At 37.7% G+C, this 19187-nt stretch overlaps 1 protein-coding gene across 2 annotated transcripts in view; it reads left to right on the top strand.

The window, feature by feature from the left end:
* The window catches only part of MYO5C (myosin VC), a 33423-nt gene that overhangs the window by 2605 nt on the left and 11631 nt on the right, over window positions 1-19187 (top strand). For both annotated transcript variants that reach the window (XM_085070652.1, XM_085070653.1), the window contains exons 2-28: window positions 279-389; window positions 1230-1395; window positions 1657-1801; window positions 2203-2359; window positions 2891-3034; window positions 3949-4030; window positions 4590-4697; window positions 5221-5327; window positions 5950-6215; window positions 6636-6717; window positions 7045-7185; window positions 7847-7972; window positions 8598-8681; window positions 9569-9703; window positions 10049-10146; window positions 11631-11717; window positions 11804-11915; window positions 12836-13047; window positions 13672-13837; window positions 14195-14341; window positions 14891-15055; window positions 15275-15368; window positions 15937-16000; window positions 17203-17383; window positions 17966-18059; window positions 18835-18898; window positions 18988-19068. In XM_085070652.1, the coding sequence (XP_084926778.1) occupies window positions 279-389; window positions 1230-1395; window positions 1657-1801; window positions 2203-2359; window positions 2891-3034; window positions 3949-4030; window positions 4590-4697; window positions 5221-5327; window positions 5950-6215; window positions 6636-6717; window positions 7045-7185; window positions 7847-7972; window positions 8598-8681; window positions 9569-9703; window positions 10049-10146; window positions 11631-11717; window positions 11804-11915; window positions 12836-13047; window positions 13672-13837; window positions 14195-14341; window positions 14891-15055; window positions 15275-15368; window positions 15937-16000; window positions 17203-17383; window positions 17966-18059; window positions 18835-18898; window positions 18988-19068 (3419 nt within the window). The remainder of the gene's footprint in view (window positions 1-278; window positions 390-1229; window positions 1396-1656; window positions 1802-2202; window positions 2360-2890; window positions 3035-3948; window positions 4031-4589; window positions 4698-5220; window positions 5328-5949; window positions 6216-6635; window positions 6718-7044; window positions 7186-7846; window positions 7973-8597; window positions 8682-9568; window positions 9704-10048; window positions 10147-11630; window positions 11718-11803; window positions 11916-12835; window positions 13048-13671; window positions 13838-14194; window positions 14342-14890; window positions 15056-15274; window positions 15369-15936; window positions 16001-17202; window positions 17384-17965; window positions 18060-18834; window positions 18899-18987; window positions 19069-19187) is intronic.

The following is a 19187-nucleotide window of genomic DNA, read 5'->3' as shown; positions in this document are numbered from 1 at the left end:
TTCCTGCATGCTGTGCTGTTCTGCAGACCCTGCACTGAACAGGAGCAGAATATGCATGTCTGAAATTAATGAGTCTGCTTTCTTTTTTTGTACTTTCATTAAAAATAACAAAACCACAAAAAATATATCCTGCTGTACAGAGCTAATAATAATCCCCGAAAGTCCCTGCATCCAGTTCAGCTTTTGGGTTGCACTTGATATTTGAAAGATATTTTTTCCTGCTAGTCTAGTATTATGGTAGTAGCTAAGCTAATTATTGTCTTGTTTTTCTGTTGCAGTACAATAGAGTTTGGATCCCTGATAATGAAGAAGTTTGGCAGTCTGCAGAGATCACCAAAAACTACAAAGCTGGAGACCGTTTTCTCCATGTGCAATTAGAAGATGGAACTGTAAGGAGAAAAGCCTGAATTATTGTGGGGTTTGCTGAGATATGTTTATGTAGAAACACAGGACTCACCATTATGGGATCTAAAAAACACACACATATTTCCTTTTTTTAATCATATTGAAATTCGTACAGTACACATCTGCTACCCAAAAATGAGGGAGTATAACATTAGTATGGAGAACATATGTCAAGGATCACTTTTGAAACAAGCCCTGAAACTCATCTTTAGTTGAAGCAAATCAGAAGTGCAGGGCAGGCATAGTTCTCTCTCGCAGAACCAGCTGGTGCTTTTGTTGCTGCTTTATGTAAGATCTGTTAATTTTAGTATCCAAGTTCTTTGCAGATTTAATACTTTGAAAGCATTTCTGTATTTCTGCATTCCTGTTCCATAAAGACAAGTATTAAAGGCATGATTAAATGGATTTGTTGAAAGAACCAGAAGTGAGTTTTAAACTCTCTGTAAAGAAGATGGAAGGGTTGCAAGTAAGGGTAGTTACAGAGCTGACTTTAGTTCCAGCCAGGTCTTTGCTTTCCTTCAGTTGCAGCTGATCTCTCATTCTCCTCTGTACTTGAAATATGCATATGTTTAGAGAGCTAAACACATTTCCCATTTTAGAGATTTCAGTACAAAATATTGTAAATAAAGAGAATGAGGCTTCCTTTTTCATAAGCAACGAACAGCTCCAAGTCCCCCCAGTTCAGTGGGATGTATGGAATCAAAGAAATAGAAGATGAGACAGGGCTCCATCAACTCTGTAACTTCATGTAGAGGTAGAAGATGAATTTCTGTTTATGCAAACATAATGCATTTTATGATTTTTCAAGTAACTTCTGTTGACAGGAACTGAACTACCCTGTTGATCCAGCTGCTTTGCCACCACTGCGAAATCCTGACATACTTGTTGGTGAAAATGATCTCACTGCACTCAGTTACCTCCACGAACCTGCTGTTCTACACAATCTGAAAATTCGTTTTGTGGAGTCTAAACTTATCTACACATATAGTGGTAAGCTAAGTAAAATTAAGGGTTTTTTTAAAAAAGCATTAATCTTGGTTCAGTTTGCAATATGATGTGTGTAATGTTTTCCTGAAGTGTACTTTAATTCATGTTACCTGGTTTTATATATGAGTATAGACTTGTTTGTTCATCAGTATTTTCTACCTAGAAAATACATCTACTTTGTATTATTTTAACTGTCACTGCCAAAACCAGGCATTTCATGTAACTAACCTGTGTTTTATTTTTGTTTTGTTCACTTGGTTGTAGGAATAATTTTGGTTGCAATAAACCCCTATAAGCAGTTGCCAATATATGGAGATGCCATTATCCATGCATACAGTGGGCAAAACATGGGGGACATGGATCCACACATATTTGCTGTGGCAGAAGAAGCATACAAGCAAATGGCAAGGTTCAGTATGTTATTTAATGTCCATAAATAATTCTTGAAGGGTTAATTGTCATTTAATTTAACTGTGTGTGTGCCACTGGCTATTAGGAATGCCTTTGAACATGTAGCTGAACTAGAGGAGGAGAAGGACTTCCTTAAGCAGCTGAGGAATTTCTAGAACTCGTCACTATTTTCATTCTTGCTGAGGGGTAAAACACTGGCTGAGCTCAGTGAATAGCAATGACATCAACCTAGAGGTTGCAGCTGAAGGGGAGTAAGAGAAGAATAGGTGAAATATGTAACTGATATATGAGAGTGGGGCACAGCTGTGATTTCAAACATCATTTTGTATGTGTAATTCCTACATTTATACATGCACTTTAGACATGTCTGATACAATCTCTCTGATTCTTTGGTTTTAGAAATAACAAGAATCAGTCCATTATAGTCAGTGGAGAATCAGGAGCTGGAAAGACTGTGTCTGCAAGGTATACCATGAGATACTTTGCCACAGTGAGTAAGTCAAGCAGCAATGCACATGTGGAGGATAAAGTATTGGCTTCCAATCCGATAACTGAGGTGAGTTTTGGAGAGTCTCTGTCAAGTCTGTACTCATCAAGGGAAGAATTCTGAGAGCTTTTGGTAATTTTACGTGGAATCTTTTGGGATGCTTTATCTCTGTGAGGTAGATATCTAAATTAGAAGTTCAGCCTTTGAATGGTGCTGATGGAAAGAGGTGGTGAGCATCAGGAGCTCCCTGGTCCTGTCTGATTTACCAGTGACCCTTTGGAGGTGCTGGTTTGCCTCCAGAGTGTTGATTGATTACCTAATTAGATGATGATATAACAATATTGAAAAAGTTGTTTGCTTTTATTAATTGGATCCTTATGGTAGAAAGACATACTTTGTCTAATTTTCAGTTTATGTAGCATTTGACTGATGGCTTGTCTTCAGTTTTGGGCCTCCAAATTTAAATAACTCAGCTCAATGCTGAGGTCGACCTCTGAGCACCTTTGATTTTAGAGACTTGTAACTGACCCAAGTTTTGACAAAGTAATTCTTATGAGAGAGGCAAGTAAATCAAATTGTTAAAGTTGATAATTTTTGTAGGCTGTGGGCAATGCAAAAACCACACGGAATGATAACAGCAGTCGATTTGGAAAATACACTGAAATCAGTTTTGATCAGCGTTACCAAATCATTGGTGCTAACATGAGAACATACCTGCTTGAGAAATCCAGAGTTGTCTTCCAGGTGGGTAAAATAAAGTCTAAAATAGTCAATGTCAGTATAGCTACTAATGCACTATACTAGTTTTATATAGAAAATATTATGTGAGGTTCTGAATAGTGTGTCTAATCAGCATTTGATTTATTTTTTAACAGGAGCTAATATTATTTAGGATAAAAAGTTATTTTATTCCATGGTCTTCCTTATGTTAAGGGAAGAATGCTGCTCAGGGACAATTCCCTGAGATAAGTGCAAGAAATATTTGAGAAATCTGTGACTTGTGGTCACAGCAGTAACAGATGTCAATTGTATCTGGGAAGGAACAGCATATACAGGGCAGAGAGAGTCTCAGTAAAAAACTGGATGAAAATTTATAAGGCTAGGGCTTATTTCCTGTCCCTACAGTGTCATGGCATAATTATAATAATGTACTAAAGAAGGTATTTAATTTTATAAAACGGATTTTACAAAGGTTTCTTTTTTAGTAGTATTGTAACTTTTAAAGTAAGCTGAAAAATACTTCTGTATATCTTCTGCCTGAAGGATGGTTTAAAATGGAGAGCTTTTGAGTTCCCACAGGGCAGTGTTTTAGCTGACACTCCTACATAGTTTTGTGTTACAGTATTTGACAGTTCTTATTGGCTGATGGTTGTTCAAGCTGTAGAAATTATTAACATCCTTGGGGAAAGACCTCAGCATATTGGCAATGGAAATAAAGTATATTTTAATGTATCACTTATAAAGCTCTTGCTGAAGTCTAAGATGTGCCATTTTAATAATAAGCAATTTCTTTGCTAAACTATGTTGCATCAGAATTTAGCCTTCAGTTATCATTATCACTTTGCAATAGTGTTAAATATCAAATGTTTTTCTGTTTGTTTCTTCATTTTGTTGTTAATTTTTTTTTCTGTGATGCTACTCCTTGCTTTATTTTACAGTCAGAGAATGAAAGGAACTACCATATATTTTATCAGTTGTGTGCATCTGCTATGCAACCTGAATATGAACATCTCAAATTGGGTAGGTCCCAAGAAAATAACCTGCTCTTCACTTTGGCAGTGCAGTGTTTTAAGGTTGGGTTTTCAAATGCTAGGATGTTTAGTGCATTACAGCATAAATCTCACAGCCTTAAAACAGAACCTGGATTTTTAACAGCACTTTGCTGTTAATCCTGCTGGTTTTGAAGTTGGTGGCAAATCTCTGGTAACTCCAACAGTGCACAATCAAGTACCTGAATGTCTTTGAAAATCTTATTCTCATCATTCTCATGTTGACTTGCTTCATTTATCTACAGAGAAGCTGAGAGAAGCAGACTTTAGGTATATGTTTACTCAGTCTCCATTCCTGTTTGTTTATTAGATGGAGTATTCAGCTTTCTAGGAATTATGAATACTAATTTATGTCATTTAAGTGAGTTGGGCACATGGATTTCCCTCAGAAAAAGAGGACCTCCAGCTCATCACTGCAACGCTGTCATCTGACAGCATCTTTAATTTTTTGGTGTTATAACAGTTTTAACAAGCAGCTATCCCCAGTCCCTAATTTTTGCAGGATTACAAGATTTGCTTCTTATCAACAGGAAGTGCAGAAGAATTTAACTACACACGAATGGGTGGCAGCACTGTAATAGAAGGAGTTGATGACAGAGCAAATATGGTGGAGACTCAGAAGACATTTACCTTACTGGGTAAATTCCTGGGGGTACATTTGCAGTAGATTTTTTCTTTCCCTGAAGTGGGCAAAGGTGGATTGTTTCTGAAATATCCAAAACATTAGTAGTAATTACCAAAATACTTGATTTCGTAGCTTGTCCATTGTGGTGTTGGTCTGGTTTTGCAGTACTGGGCAGGAGCAATTAGCAATTGGTGTTAATTGTTACTGGTCAGCATCACTGAGGGCTGCAGTCTTCTTGGCCCTTAAACTCACATGCTGTGACAGAAGTGGAATTGGAAGCTTCTTTGCCCCTGGATGGCTTATGAAAAAGCTAAATCAGACTTGAGCTGGCACTTGGGGAGGTACAGGAACTTCTGCCTAATCTGTCATGGGATCAGACAGGCAGAAAATTGGCAGAACCAAGGATTTGCACAGAACCCTGCAGAGATGCTGTACAGTTCTTGGCTGCACAACAAAGCAAGTAATCCAGCATTGCTCTACTTTAATTAATTGTGCTGTTTCTGCGTGTTTCAAATAATCAAGGAATGTTTTTTCAGGTCTGAAGGGGGATTTTCAGATGGATGTTTTTAAAATGCTGGCAGCAATCCTGCACTTGGGCAATGTGGAAATAGCAGCTGTGGGAGATGAGAGATCATCCATCAGTGTAAGGAAGTAGCTCATTCAGATACCAACATTTTCTGTTCTGTTTTATGCCAGAAGTTCTTTAGCAGGAGTTTCTCTCATATCTGGGGCTCAGAGCAGCATTAAATTTGGTGTACTAAACTTGATTGATTTCTCCATCTCCATCTGCACAGAATCCCAGCAAGTGTTCACACAGATGCTGTTCTGTGTCTGAGTTCAGAAAGTCTTAACAAAAGGCAAAATGTGGCTGAGAGTGCCCCATATCCAATTGATCCACAGCTGTTGGAAAAGCCATTTTGGCACTCTCTGCAGGATACAGGAAACAGCTCAGAATGTGTCCCAGCAAGCTGTGTGAGCCTGAAAAGCAAGAGCTCCTAAGCATAGGCTATAGTAACTTTCTTCCAGTGTCTTAACCCAAAGCATCTCATCCAGCCCAAGTTTTTCTCTCTTTTATCAGGAATTCTATCCACTTTTATTTGCTTTAGCTCGTCTTGCTATTTTGCCAGACAAAGAAGTAAGCACAGCCCCTTGCCTATCCAGAAATAAAAATCATAATTTGATGTCAGTGGTGCAAGGATTTCACTGTCTAGACAACAGTTAAAGTACTAGATGTAACCTAATAACATTTATTTGTCATTTTCAAGACGGAAGATAAACATCTCAACATATTCTGTGAGCTTCTGGGTTTAAGCAGTGACCAAATGGCTCGGTGGCTGTGCCACCGCAAGATTGTCACCACCTCAGAGACTGTGATCAAGCCAATGACAAAGGCTCAGGCTGGCAATGCCAGGGATGCTCTGGCAAAGAAGATCTACTCTCATTTATTTGACTTCATTGTGGAAAGAATTAACCAAGCTCTGCAGTTCCCTGGCAAGCAACATACTTTCATTGGTGTTTTGGATATTTATGGGTAAGGATGTCTCTGGAAACAGAGTGCCTTTTCTTTGGAGTAGATAAAAGAGGCACTTTTTTGTGCTGGTAATGAATTTGGAGGGAAATCTTGTTTTCCTAAGAGGTCATGGTCACAGAAGTTCTTTAGCATCCAGATTAGTGGAAATACTCAGCTACTACAAATAGCAGAATTTTTTGTAGATGAGGTTGAAATTTACCTTCTGATATAATACTTTTAGATTTAACTCTGGAATTTTCAGCTTTGTTCTGTCTGGTAATATTCGCCTCTAGAGAAGTTTTGAAATTCCTTAATATCTTCATTACCCTTACGGTTAGTTCATTATCTTAGAAACATTAGGTTAGCTCCAAAGTCTTTCAGAGATGCTACCATTTGATTTTGATGTCAAAAGATTTTTTTCTTACTTGAATTATGTTTCAGATTTGAAACATTTGATGTGAACAGTTTTGAACAATTTTGTATCAATTATGCTAATGAAAAACTACAGCAGCAATTTAACCTGGTATGTTCTTTTTTTGTTACAGTTCTTTATCATATTTTACTTCAGAATGGATATTTGTAAATGCTATTTGTGCCTTAGTAATGGATATTTCTGCATAATGGTTATCCAGTGATAAATAAAAAAAAAATTATTTTTACATGTAAACACAGGTACACATATATAAATGAAAATTTCTAAGTTAATTTTCTTACAGACATGTAATATACTCCAAAATATAATTTTTTTCTATCTTATATATACAACAACAACTATGCACATGCACACATTATATTTATTTTCTTCCTTAATTGTAACCTTCTTATATTTTCATAATTTTTGCAAATCCAGCATGTCTTTAAGCTTGAACAAGAAGAATATATGAAGGAAGATATCCCATGGACTTTAATAGACTTTTATGACAATCAGCCTGTCATTGACCTTATTGAAGCAAAAATGGGAATTTTAGAACTTCTGGATGAAGAATGCTTGGTAATTTAAAAAATCTTGCATTTAGAGCTCATAGGAAAAAAAAAAACAACAGATTTTTACAACTGGGGCTTGTAATCCATATTTTGCCCTTTTCAATGAGAAGTAGAACATTTTCCTCATAAAAGGAACATAGATGTTTGCCTTCTCTTTGGCAATTTTGATTGTAAATTACTAGTCTATTTTCCTGTAATAGAATTAAGACCCTACAACGGGATTCTCCTCTAGAGGTCAGGCAGCAGCTGGGGCTGATGTCTGGGGGGGCAATGCAGGGACAGAACAGCTCAGCAGAAGTGCAGCAGATTCTCATCCTTTCACACTTCCTGCAGTTGAGTTCCAGCAGCAGTTTGTTGCTGGTAGTCTTGCTCCAAACAGGAATTTGGACTATTCAGTCTCCAGGGGTCTCTTTCACCAATATTTTTAAAGTAAGGTTATTCCATAAATCACTAATTTTGTTACAAAGATCTGTGGATTAATACAACCTTCTGTCCTAAAATATTTTGCTGTGGGGAGCCTCTGGTGAGTCTGAGGGTCAAAACCTGGCTGTTATCAGTCCTCCTAATTCACTGAAGATGTTTTATGCAGAGTATTTATTGGCAGCAGCAGCTTTGCTGCTTCTAACAGCCCAACTGAGTTAAATAGACTGCCTTTCTCATTTCTACAGTTGCCTCATGGAAAAGATGAAAACTGGCTTCAGAAGCTATACAATAATTTTGTCAATAAAAACGCACTCTTTGAGAAGCCAAGGATGTCAAACACTTCTTTCATCATTCAACACTTTGCTGATAAGGTAGAGTGTAAACAACCCAGTATTGTTTCCCCATGTTTCTAGCAGTAGCTCATTCAGAAAAAAAGCAAACATAGGAAATAGGAAATATTAACCACTCTTGTTTGGAACTTCTATAAAATCGATCTTCAATAAATAAATAGTGCTATTTATTTATTGGTAATACTGTCTGTAACACCACATTTAAATGTAAGAAGTGCTTGAGATAATGAATTTGAGAGTATAAAAATAAATCATCAAGATAAAAAAGCAGAAAAATAGTAGAATGTATAAATAGAACAGTTACAGTTGTAGTTTAGTCTCAGTTATTTCCATTTCAAATGTAGTATTCCTTTTTGGTGTTCTGATTTGAAATCACAGAATAATGAAGAAAGGAGAAAAGGAATTCCTAGCGAAGGCAGAAGGAAATTGCAGTTGATAATGGATCCTGGCAGTTTGTCCTATTTCTAGATTTGCAGTATGCATGTGTGTGATCTTGAGATAATGGAACTGGGAAAAGCAGAGTTTCAGCCATCATGTTTAAACTAATAAAGAGCTCTTGGCTACCACAGCTGAGAGAGTAAAAATTACTGTTTTGCCATTTGTTTGTGTCTTGCTGAAAAGTTAATGATTTCACATGTTTGCACAGGTAGAATATAAATGTGAAGGATTTCTGGAAAAAAACAGAGATACAGTACATGAAGTATTGATTGAAATCTTGAAAGAGAGCAAGGTTTGTGAACAAACAGTGATGATTAATTTTATGAATACCTGATTTTACTGGAATTAATTCAGATCTGATTTTAAAATATTTATTCTGATATTTTAAAGATTTTTAATAGGTTGAATCAATTAATTTAGTCTTAATTTTTATTAATGTTATACAAGTGTATATTTTTAACATGAACTAATATACAAGATGAAAAAATGCAGTGTTCACCTTCTTCATATATGTGCATTTACTTTGCTAGTTATGTTTGGCTTTTTTTTAGTATCTCCCTCGAAGACCATTTTGTAATGCTAGTAACTGAAAAACTTTTTTTTTTTCTGTAGTCATTACGTGCAGCTTTGATAGGTAGTTTATCATTAACAGCTGCCTTTGTTTGTTCTTCAAAAGAGATTAAGAGAATTCCAGGGCAAGGAAAACATCAGGTGTCTGATGTGTGCCACTTCCCATCTGCTTGGAGGCCCTGGCCCTTTGAAGTCTGCAGCCTTGAGACTTCAGGATTACTCTTAAAAAGCTGACTTCATCTGACCTGAAAATATATTCTTGATTTAAATTGCATATTGGGAAAATACAGCCTTAAGTGGCCTTATTTTTAGCTCTGCTCTGTGTTTATGTCCATATTTGCTTATATTGGAATAGCTCTTGCAGGCTGACTCCACAGCTGCTGAGTTTTGTGTGTGAAATGTGTAAGTGCTTCTCAGTAGACTCAGGATCATTGCAACTCTTTTTTCAGTTGTTGTTTGTTTGTGCTTTAAATCCATGGTTCCAAGTTCTGCAATACCTGGCCTAAGCATTAAGGAGTTTGTGTTTTATATTACAGTAAATGTAATTTTGATTTAAATGTCGCTGCAGTTACACAGTGGTTAACTCTGGTTCTTTCACCACACTTTTAGTTTCATCTGTGTGCAAATTTTTTTCAAGACAGTCCAGTGTCCGTTTCACCTTTCAGTTCAGCTATAAACATCAAATCTGCCAGACCTGTTCTGAAATCACCCAACAAACAGCTCCGAACGACTGTTGGCAGTAAGGTACTGCACAGCCTGCTCTTCCATGGTGTTTGTGCTTTCTGGGGAGTATTGGGCAGTCTGAGACTGAGCCTGGATTCTGTTACATTCCATGGGGGACTGTCCAGTTTTTGGGACAGCAGGAGCCACAGAGCAGTGCTCCAGGTCTGGATATAGTAGGTGTGTTTATTTTATATATAGGAGGCTGTTGGGTACAGCCAGACTCTTCAATTCCCTGCATTTAAGATCTAAACACTAAGGATATCTCCCAGTGTCCAGCCAAAACCTAACAGATAATTAAAAGACAAAAATTTGACCTTTTACTGGAAATGTTTCATTAGCAAAACTGTTCTGTCTGGTATTTTCTAGTTCCGAAATTCTTTGTCTTTACTTATGGTGACACTCAATGCAACCACTCCTCATTATGTGAGATGCATAAAGCCAAACGATGAGAAGTTGCCTTTTGAGTAAGTATGTTGGTGGTGCTGAGCTGTGGTTTTCTATTTCACTGTAGTGGTGTGTCAGCAAGCTGAATTCTTGTTGCTGAGAAACTTCCCATGCAGAACATATTTTTCCTTTCCAGAGAGCTGAATTTAAAAAAAATGCATTGCCTTCCTACAAAAATAGAATAATTAAGTATCGTTGTTGTTACCTTAAAAATTCTTTAACCTAATATTTTTCAAGTTAGGTACTAGTGCTTATGCATTTGTCAGAACATTTTTGGGATAAAAGTTGTCCACCTTTGGTTTAAGTTGATGAATATTTTGTATAGGTGTGTTAGCTCTTATACAGTATGGATTAACCCCAATTCCTATAAAGAGAATAAAAACCTCTGCCATTTTCTTTGCAAACTTCCCTTTTTTCTGCAGAGATATTTAAAAGAGCTTTATAAGTCAGAAAAGGTCTGAAAAGTGTGGAACATAGCCCCAGATTTTCCCTCAAATTTCATGTACTTTTAATGTTTTAATACAATCATATGTGGCAAATAATTTTCATAATTCCTGTGACCAGACTGATAACCACTAACCTGTGAGTAGGAGTTAACTTTGATGCAGCTATTGGTCTCTTCTGTGGGCAGATCTGTGGAAGCACTCTGGTTTCAGATGTAGAACTTCCAGCTGGAAGGCAGTGCACTGGCAAACAAAATTAAAGCTTTTATCATAGATGAGTAGGAGGGATGGGGCCAACTTTGATTCTAAATTAAATCTTTTAAGTATGTTAGTTCATTTTCTTGTAGCCAGACAAAATCTTTGCATGCAAAACACATTACTGATGATACTCCATCACCATCACTGCAGTGAGCTCTAGTGGTTCTGCAGTGAGGGCAGAAATAGCTTGGGTGATGTAAAAATATGTCAGAATTAGCCTAGAGGAGTGCACCACGAGCTTCTGAAAGAGCAGTGCAGTCACCTGTTGGCACAGGAATCTTGTGGCTGGCACTGGTGCTGTGCTCCGTGGGCATATCAGCTCTGGTCTGGAATTGGAAAGGGCCTTTCCATGCCTTGTGTTCCTAATTTTGAACCCAGGCATTAATGAGTAAATCCTGGTTTGTTCATAATGAATGGGCTAAAGAATACCTAGAGAGTTGCTTCCTAGTGGATTGCTGAGGGGGGTTATTTCTGTGCTTGTTTTGTGTTGAGAGTGGAGCTGTTCTCTACCACTTGCTGCTGTGAACTTCACAGTCAACACTGAAAAGAAACAGGAATTTTCATGAGAGATATAAATATAGTCTTCCTTTGGTTTTGAGAAAGAAACAGAAAACCCAGATAGTTTTGCTTTCCTTGCTTTTTTTGTTTTTTTAAATATGTGATGTGGAGTAAGACACTAAATAAGAAGCAGGGAGCTTTGTGTCCTATGAACAGAAATACAAAGCCAGTTAGCAGAATGATTCTAATTACTACAGTATGCCAAACCCAGCAGAAATGTAAAGTATAACACTGCTTCTTTCTAGGTTTGATTCAAAAAGAGTTGCTCAGCAGCTGCGAGCATGTGGTGTTCTGGAAACTATTCGAATTAGTGCACAGAGCTACCCATCCAGGTAGGGATAGCAATGGGCCTCCCTGTGCCAAAAAATACGTAGCTGTCTGTTGAATGAATTTAAATTGTTAACTTCTAATTTTCCAGGTGGACTTACATTGAGTTTTTCAGCCGTTACAGCATTCTTATGACACAGCAGGAACTCTCCATAAATGACAAGAAACAGATCTGCAAGATTGTTTTGCAGCGTCTAATCCAGGTTGGTTTGTCTGCACCAAGCAATAGATGTATTACAGCATCTATTAGCAAGAAAAGGTCTCTTTTGCCAAGAGTAGTATCTCTCCTCAGATGGGAAAGGTATTTGCATTATTGCTGGTTTTCCTGATTTACTGTGCTGTACACAGGCTCGTGGGTCAGTAACCTTGTGCTGTGACACACTCATGATGTGGCCAAAGAGAATGTAACCACTTTGTGCTTAATACTGTCACTTGCAAAATGGAAGATATCCTGTATTTATAAACCAGTAAACAGTTCATGGTGTACATTTGTCAAGTATTACAAGCACAAGAGGGATTTTGATTGTGGAATGCAGGATGTTGGAGAGCTGTTCTAAAAAGGTGCTATTTTGCACGTTGCTTGTGTTTGTTTGATGAGCCTGTGGTGGTGAGGCTGGTCCCAGTCGAGCCAGAGACCATGTCAGGACTGAGCTCAGGGTCAGGGATGTGACACCAAACACAGGCACACTTGCTGAGCAGCTCTGGCCCAGGCCAAGGCTGAGAGCTGCAACTCAAAATCAGCCTCACCCTGAGTGTTTTGCTCACACAGCTCACTGGTTCAAGGCTAGAAATGTGCACTAAAATGTAGTGCTGAGTTCATGGAACCAGGCTTGTAGGAGGGGTTGAGGAGGTTTAAGGCCTTGATGATAAGTCCAGAGCCTCCCTTGAATTTTAGATGATGAGTGTACAACTTTTGCTGTAGTTCTCTGTGTCTTTCCTGCCAAGTGGATTGTTCCCCTATGCATACTCCTGCCTACAAAGAAAGCAGAAAGGATATTCCTATTTGGGAAGATCATATCTTGAAGAAAAGCTTGCCTGAAGTGACAATTTATAAGAGGAAGAGAACGTCTGGTCTACAAAAATAAACTAAAAACTCAACATACCTACTGTTTTCTTTTTTCAGGACCATAACCAGTACCAGTTTGGGAGAACAAAAATTTTTTTCAGAGCAGGCCAGGTTGCTTACTTAGAAAAGCTTCGGTCAGACAGGCTGAGGTGTGCATGCATCCTGATCCAGAAGAGAGTGCGGGGCTGGCTGCAGAGGAAGAGGTTCCTGAGCATGAGGAGAGCAGCAGTCACAGTGCAGCAATACTTTCGGGGGCAGCGCACCGTCAGGTACTTGGGCTGAGCTACCAATGGGCTCTTGGGCTCTGCCTGAAGGCTCACAGGAGGTCCAGCCGGTGCCCAAAGTGTTTTTATGAAAGAGCAGTTCAGGTTGTATTTCCATGTCCTCTTGATTGTAATTGTGAACTTGAAAGTGTTCAAATTATTCGGCTGATGTGAGAAAAATACTCCAACAGGTTTCCATGTTGTCTGTCAGATTCCCAAGGGGTCTGTCTACATGTGAGCTCAGTCCTTAGCTGATAATGTGTGACCCAGTTGTTATCTGGGGCTTTCTGCTGAGCTTCAGAGCCAGACAGTAAATCAGGGGTCTATGAATCAGTAGGGACAAATTACTCAAAGAAAGTGCACCAGTCATTCCCAAAGCAGACTGAGAGATGGCTCTGTTAGGCTTGGAGGTTTTCATAAAGAGACCATCAGAACAAATACTTGTAGAGAGATCTCAAAAGTTGTGGACAGCTCCCTCTCTTTCACTTTGGTTGAAGGACAAGCTGTATTTCTGATAGTGGATGCCTCTTTTTGACATCTTCTCTCTTTTTTGGTGTGTGTATGTAATTTGACCAACCAAGGGAATGAACATGAGAAATCCAATGTGATTTTATTGTCTTTTGAATTAAGGCAAGCTATAACTGCAAGAAACCTGAAGGAAACATGGGCAGCTATAATTATTCAGAAGTACTGTCGGGGTTACCTGGTCCGTAGGCTTTGCCAGCTCATCCATGTGGCTGCTGTAACAATACAAGCTTACACAAGAGGATTTCTGGCAAGAAAAAAGTATCGGAAGGTACAGCCTATCAAAAATTTTATTTTGGTAACTGGAAACAGCTTGTGCTCTGTAAGAAAGATGGAGGCAATGGTATTTATCCCTAATGCTTTACCTTTTCCATGTCTGATTCTCTTATCTTCTGCTCTGTTTTGGATTTATTTTTTTTTTAACAAGAACGCTGTCTAGTTTATACTGGGTGCAGACCATTTACTGTGATTACTACAGTGGCTCAAATGTATCTGCAGCCTGGATCTTTCAGTATTTTGATATTTCCACGAGATGCATTGTCCTCATTGGTGTATGTAGACTCACAGACTGTTGTAACTGATGTGGACTGAGCTAATTACAGACAGATGACAATATTTTTTTTTAAAGATGCGTGAAGAACAGAAGGCTGTGATCCTGCAGAAGTATGCCCGTGCATGGCTTGCCAGGCGCAGATTCCAGAATATTCGGCGGTTTGTGTTGAATATTCAGCTTTCATACAGAGTCCAGCAGCTGCAGAAAAAGATAGAAGAACAGGTGAGGGGAAGCAATCAGCTTCTGAGTTGTACTGTTTTTTTTTATTGTATCTGTTCTAGTCAAAGATGTTGAATAGAGAAGACAGGGGAATATGTAAAGGTTATGGTCCTTTATGGTAAACTACTTGGCTTGCAGGGTGGAAAAAATCATTGAGGGTTTCCTTATATTTTTGGGTTAATTATGCAAATGAGAAGAGTCTGCAATTAACTTTTTCGTTTTTTACTGTGTCTTTAGTCCATCCAATCTCTGCCTGGGGTTACTTGTGTTAGGATGAAGGATGTGTGAGATACTGCTCTGGTGCAACGTGTTTTGTAACTTCTGGCAATTCAACATTATGTTTATTTTGCAACTTATTTTTGAGAGCCATTCCAGACAAATTGTCTTTAAAATGGTAGTTTTAATTCAGTTGATGGAAACAGTCCTGGGTTGAAATAATCATGACTGAGATGGGATGGTGAGCAGAAGTAGGTCAGGTGCTCCCTTTAAAATTCTGTTGAACCATTTCAGTGCATTTTCCTGTTTTCTCTTAACCTGTCCTGCTCATTGTAGAGTAGAGAAAATCATGGTTTGCTGGAAAGATTGACCAACCTGGCTTCAGCTCATATGAATGATGTGGATACAATTCAGAAACTTGAATCAGAACTCGAAAAATTAACTCTCCAAAAGAGAACATATGAAGAGAAAGGGAAAAAATGTAAAGAGGACAGTGAACAGGTAAATTATAATTGCTATCAGTGTGCTTTTATTTTTAAATATTTTTTTCAGTTACTGGATTTATCAAATGCATTATTTGAGAGTTTCTAAGTAACTATGCTCTCTTTTTGGGGGAGGCAGCAGGGAGTCCACATATACTTGTTGATATGTAAGATCTTCTGTGACCTATTTCCTCCTCCTTTGTAATTTGTATATTATGCTTACTTTTTGTGTGCACAGAAAATCTTCAAACTTGAGAATCAGAATAAAGAGTTACAAGAACAGAAGGAGACCTTAGAAATAAAGCTCCAAGAAAAAACTGAGGAAATGAAAGGTACAATAACTAAAGGGAGTTTCAAAGGAGTTATAGTGGGGCGAAGTCAGGTTTTCAACAAATTACTGTTAATCTAATAAAAGCAATATAAATGCTGAATTTGTAGTAAATTGGAAGTTGGTCCTAAGCTTCTCTTGCTTAGAATGTGCAAGTGTACAAATGCATTTTATTTAATAGTTAAATTAAATTTGTTCTTTCAATAGCAGAAGCTCTCCTCCTGTTCTGTTTCCTTTCTCACACACATGTGTGTTCCTTCAAAGTGTAGCTTCACCCTTGGTTCCTTTAATACTCTCCTTTTAGGAATCGAATTTCAAAGGACACAGGCAGCACATGAGATCAACTATACTATAGAGGAGTAACAATTTGGTGTTTCAGAATCTTTTTTCTTTCTATAGCATTACTTATAAAATGTATTGTGATAATTTCTGGCATTTAAGACAGTAATTTCAGTCTCAGAATATATTAAGGATTACTTATTAAAACAAAACTTCTCATTGTGGTCATGCTTTTTTAATAAATGTATAGAATTGCATGCAGGTCTTTGAAATATTGAAATATTTTTTGACAGAGAAAATGGATGAGCTCACGAAGCAACTCTTCCATGATGTACAAAAAGAAGAAAATCAGCGAATGTATGTAATCTAAATTTTATTCCTTTGAAACAGCACTTGTTTTTTCTCTTTCTCTACCTTTCTTTCTCCTTCTGCAAATGTATTATCTGCTGACATCACTTATGAATCTGCCCATGTTCCTGGACATTAATGCTGGTACTGAAGTACTTCATGCAGAGTTTAGGAAAAGCACTTGCTTGTTTGGGGGTGAGTCATATGCAGGAAGTTATCCTGAGACTGCTCTTCTGCAGTTTCCTGTCTTTTCATGTGTCTTTCTGAGAATTGAAAGGCAACTCTGATTGCATTGATTTCTTTGCAATATCCTCAGAATCTGGTCAGGACTGGAAGAGCAGCTGAAGGCCATACCAGTCAGAACTCCTGTGAAGTGAATGTGAAAGACAGATTTGAAAGATTTGCTGTGAGGGAAAGGCAGTGTTTATAAAGGATATTTGGTTAAAAATATAAGGGAAAGAACATCCCCACCCCCACTTGGGTATTTAATTTACAATAAAAGTCCTGTCCTTTATCAACAAATGGCTGTTGCTTTGCAGCATGCTTTCCTTGGATCAAGTGTTTATTTCCCAATAACTCTTTTCTAGTACAAGACAGAGAACCTTCAGCAGCAGAGCAATGCTGTTGTCTGAAGTGTGAAGAAAGCAATCAGTCACTGCTGGGCTGGAAGCTCTGTGGTGCTCCAGCTCTGTCTGATTTCAGCTGCCAATAACTTCAGACTATATTAAGAGGACTTCTCTTGCTAGTTTTTCCACTTCTCTCATTTTCTATATTATGCTGAAGCCAGTCCAATCGAGCAGGGACTGGTGGAAAATGGAAAGCTTCCTGCAATGTTTTACTGAGAAGGGCTTGCTGTTGCTGTGTCCTTCTGCAGTGCTGACTGTGGCCAGAAATGTAGTGGAAAGCTGCTCAGGTAGGCTAACTCACAGAGTTAGAGAATTTGCCTTTAGGTGGAAAAAACTCAGTTTTGCATTGAATTCCATGCCATTATAATTATATTATATTATATGTAAGGAAATCCAGGGATGTTCTCCCATTATCATCCATTATGCAGGGGGGTTTTGAGGATGTAGTATAGCATTTTCAAGTAATTATAGCTCATTTAAATGTTCTTCAGTGAAGCATGTCCTTCAAATTAAAACTGAAACAAAGCCCACTTCTTCACTTATGAATGCAGACAAATAAAATTACCACTTCCTTGTCTTCTTTAGGATTCTTGAGAAAAATTTCCAAAATCAGAAGCAGGACTACGAAAAGGAGATTGAATTGCTCAAGGGAGAAATTAAGGTTCTGAAAGAAGAAAAAACTCAGCTACAGCAACAAATTCAGCAAGAAATTACCACTCAGGATGGCTTGAAAATGGAAGTAGGACAGCTTACAAAACAAGCACAGGTGAAGCATGACACATTTAATTTTGGAGTCTTTGCTAGATAAAGCAAGCAGAGAATGTGCATGTTTTGTTTACAGATTATCTTCACTAACTTTTTTATCTGCAGTGCATTTTTAGAAGTTGTATTTAATAAGCTGTATTTGATACATCACTATATTGCATTGTTTTCATGTAGTAGACAATGCAAGTTACTGCTCGCAGAAACAAATGCATGTTTTCAAGAGTAATTGTGCTTGAATATTTATAAACTTAAATACATAAATCTTTTTTCCTTCCTTTTCCTGAAAAAGTATTGGTTTCTTGGGTGATTTTCTGTTACTTCAGTTTATAAACTGAACTTTAAAATAGTGCTTTTGTGTAAAGTCACATTTTTTTCTCTGAGTCAATTCCATGGCAAAAACATTATTTTTTCAGTACATCACATGACTGTTCTGCTCTGATGCCTGAGAACCAGATGCTTTAAACACAACACATTTTTAGCCTTTCACCATATTAACTTGTTCTTAATGATAATTACGATTTAACTGATACTCAGCCCTTGTCCTTCACTCCTTGTCTCAGTATATGATTTCTCTCTGACTCAGAAAATACCTGAGTTGCAAAAGGAAATTGAGCTGCTTCAGACACAGAAACTGGATGTTGAAAAGCAAGCCCAGTCACAGAAGCGAGAATTGAGAGGTGAGCAGAGAACTTGCTAACTACAGTGTGAGCCAGAGCAGTTCAAACTGATCTCTTCTATGTCAGCTCTGACAAAACTCCAGTTCTCTTTTCCATCCCATTGAGGTTTCATGCTGTTCATACATACACACAGTTTTATAAAGTGATCACTGAATTCTGAGATCTGGGGTACCCCTCTGAGGAAACTCTGGTTTCAGACATTTCTCCTTTGTGTTTGGAAATAGATAGTAATGATTTAAACATCACCTAGAATTTCAACTTCTTTTGAAGTTTAACAAGTACCTGGTTGAGACCCAAAAATGCAGAAACAATACATTGTCTTGTTTTCATTCATCCTGTGCTTTGTCCTAGGTCCAAAAATGTCAAATATGCTTAAACAACTTGCTGGGTTGGGTTATCTTTGGGAAAATGTATTTAAGAAGCACTACTGTTGTGAAATTTGTTTAATGGGAACAATGGCATAGAGCAAACCTATATTTGCAGTAGATGCATGAGATGATAAACCATATATACAGCTCTAGGATTTGCCCAGATTCAGACCAGAAAGATGTAACTTTGCATTGAAAGTTTGATGTGTTTAGAAAAAAACCCAAATGCTCCTACAAGTCCCAAAGTAGAACTGAATCCCTTGTTGTATTCTTGTGGTAAATCAGATATATTTACTGATTACCAGGAAAGAACCTTGTACATTTAGGAAGAGAAGGGTTTGATTTTTAACATGAAATATGCAGAGAAAATACTGACTTTTATAAACTTAGTGGGGTTTGTTTTCCAGAAAAGATGTCAGAAGTTACACAGCAGCTTCTTGAAAGTTATGATTTTGAAGATGTAAGAAGCAGGTAATTTTGTTCTGAGGTCTCTTCGAAAAAGCTTAAAAAATTAACCTGTATGTTCACCTGCACACTAATGGTTCTGCTTTGTATTGTAGACTCTCTACAGAGGATTTGGAACACTTAAATGAGGATGGAGAATTGTGGTTTGCTTACGAGGGCTTGAAAAAAGCCACAAGGTTAGTTCAGTTCTTCAATGTTTCCATAACTCAAGCTGTGATCTAGCAAATAAATCAAGAGATCAGTGGGTGATTAATTTCACAGTGAAATATGGAACTTCTGTTAAGGAAATGAACAA

Source organism: Lichenostomus cassidix, chromosome 10 (genome assembly GCF_008360975.1).
Source record: "Lichenostomus cassidix isolate B80296 chromosome 10, HeHo_3.0, whole genome shotgun sequence".
Taxonomy (NCBI): domain Eukaryota; kingdom Metazoa; phylum Chordata; class Aves; order Passeriformes; family Meliphagidae; genus Lichenostomus; species Lichenostomus cassidix.
Note: the sequence above shows the minus strand (reverse complement) of the source record. Positions and strands in the feature narration are given on the sequence as shown.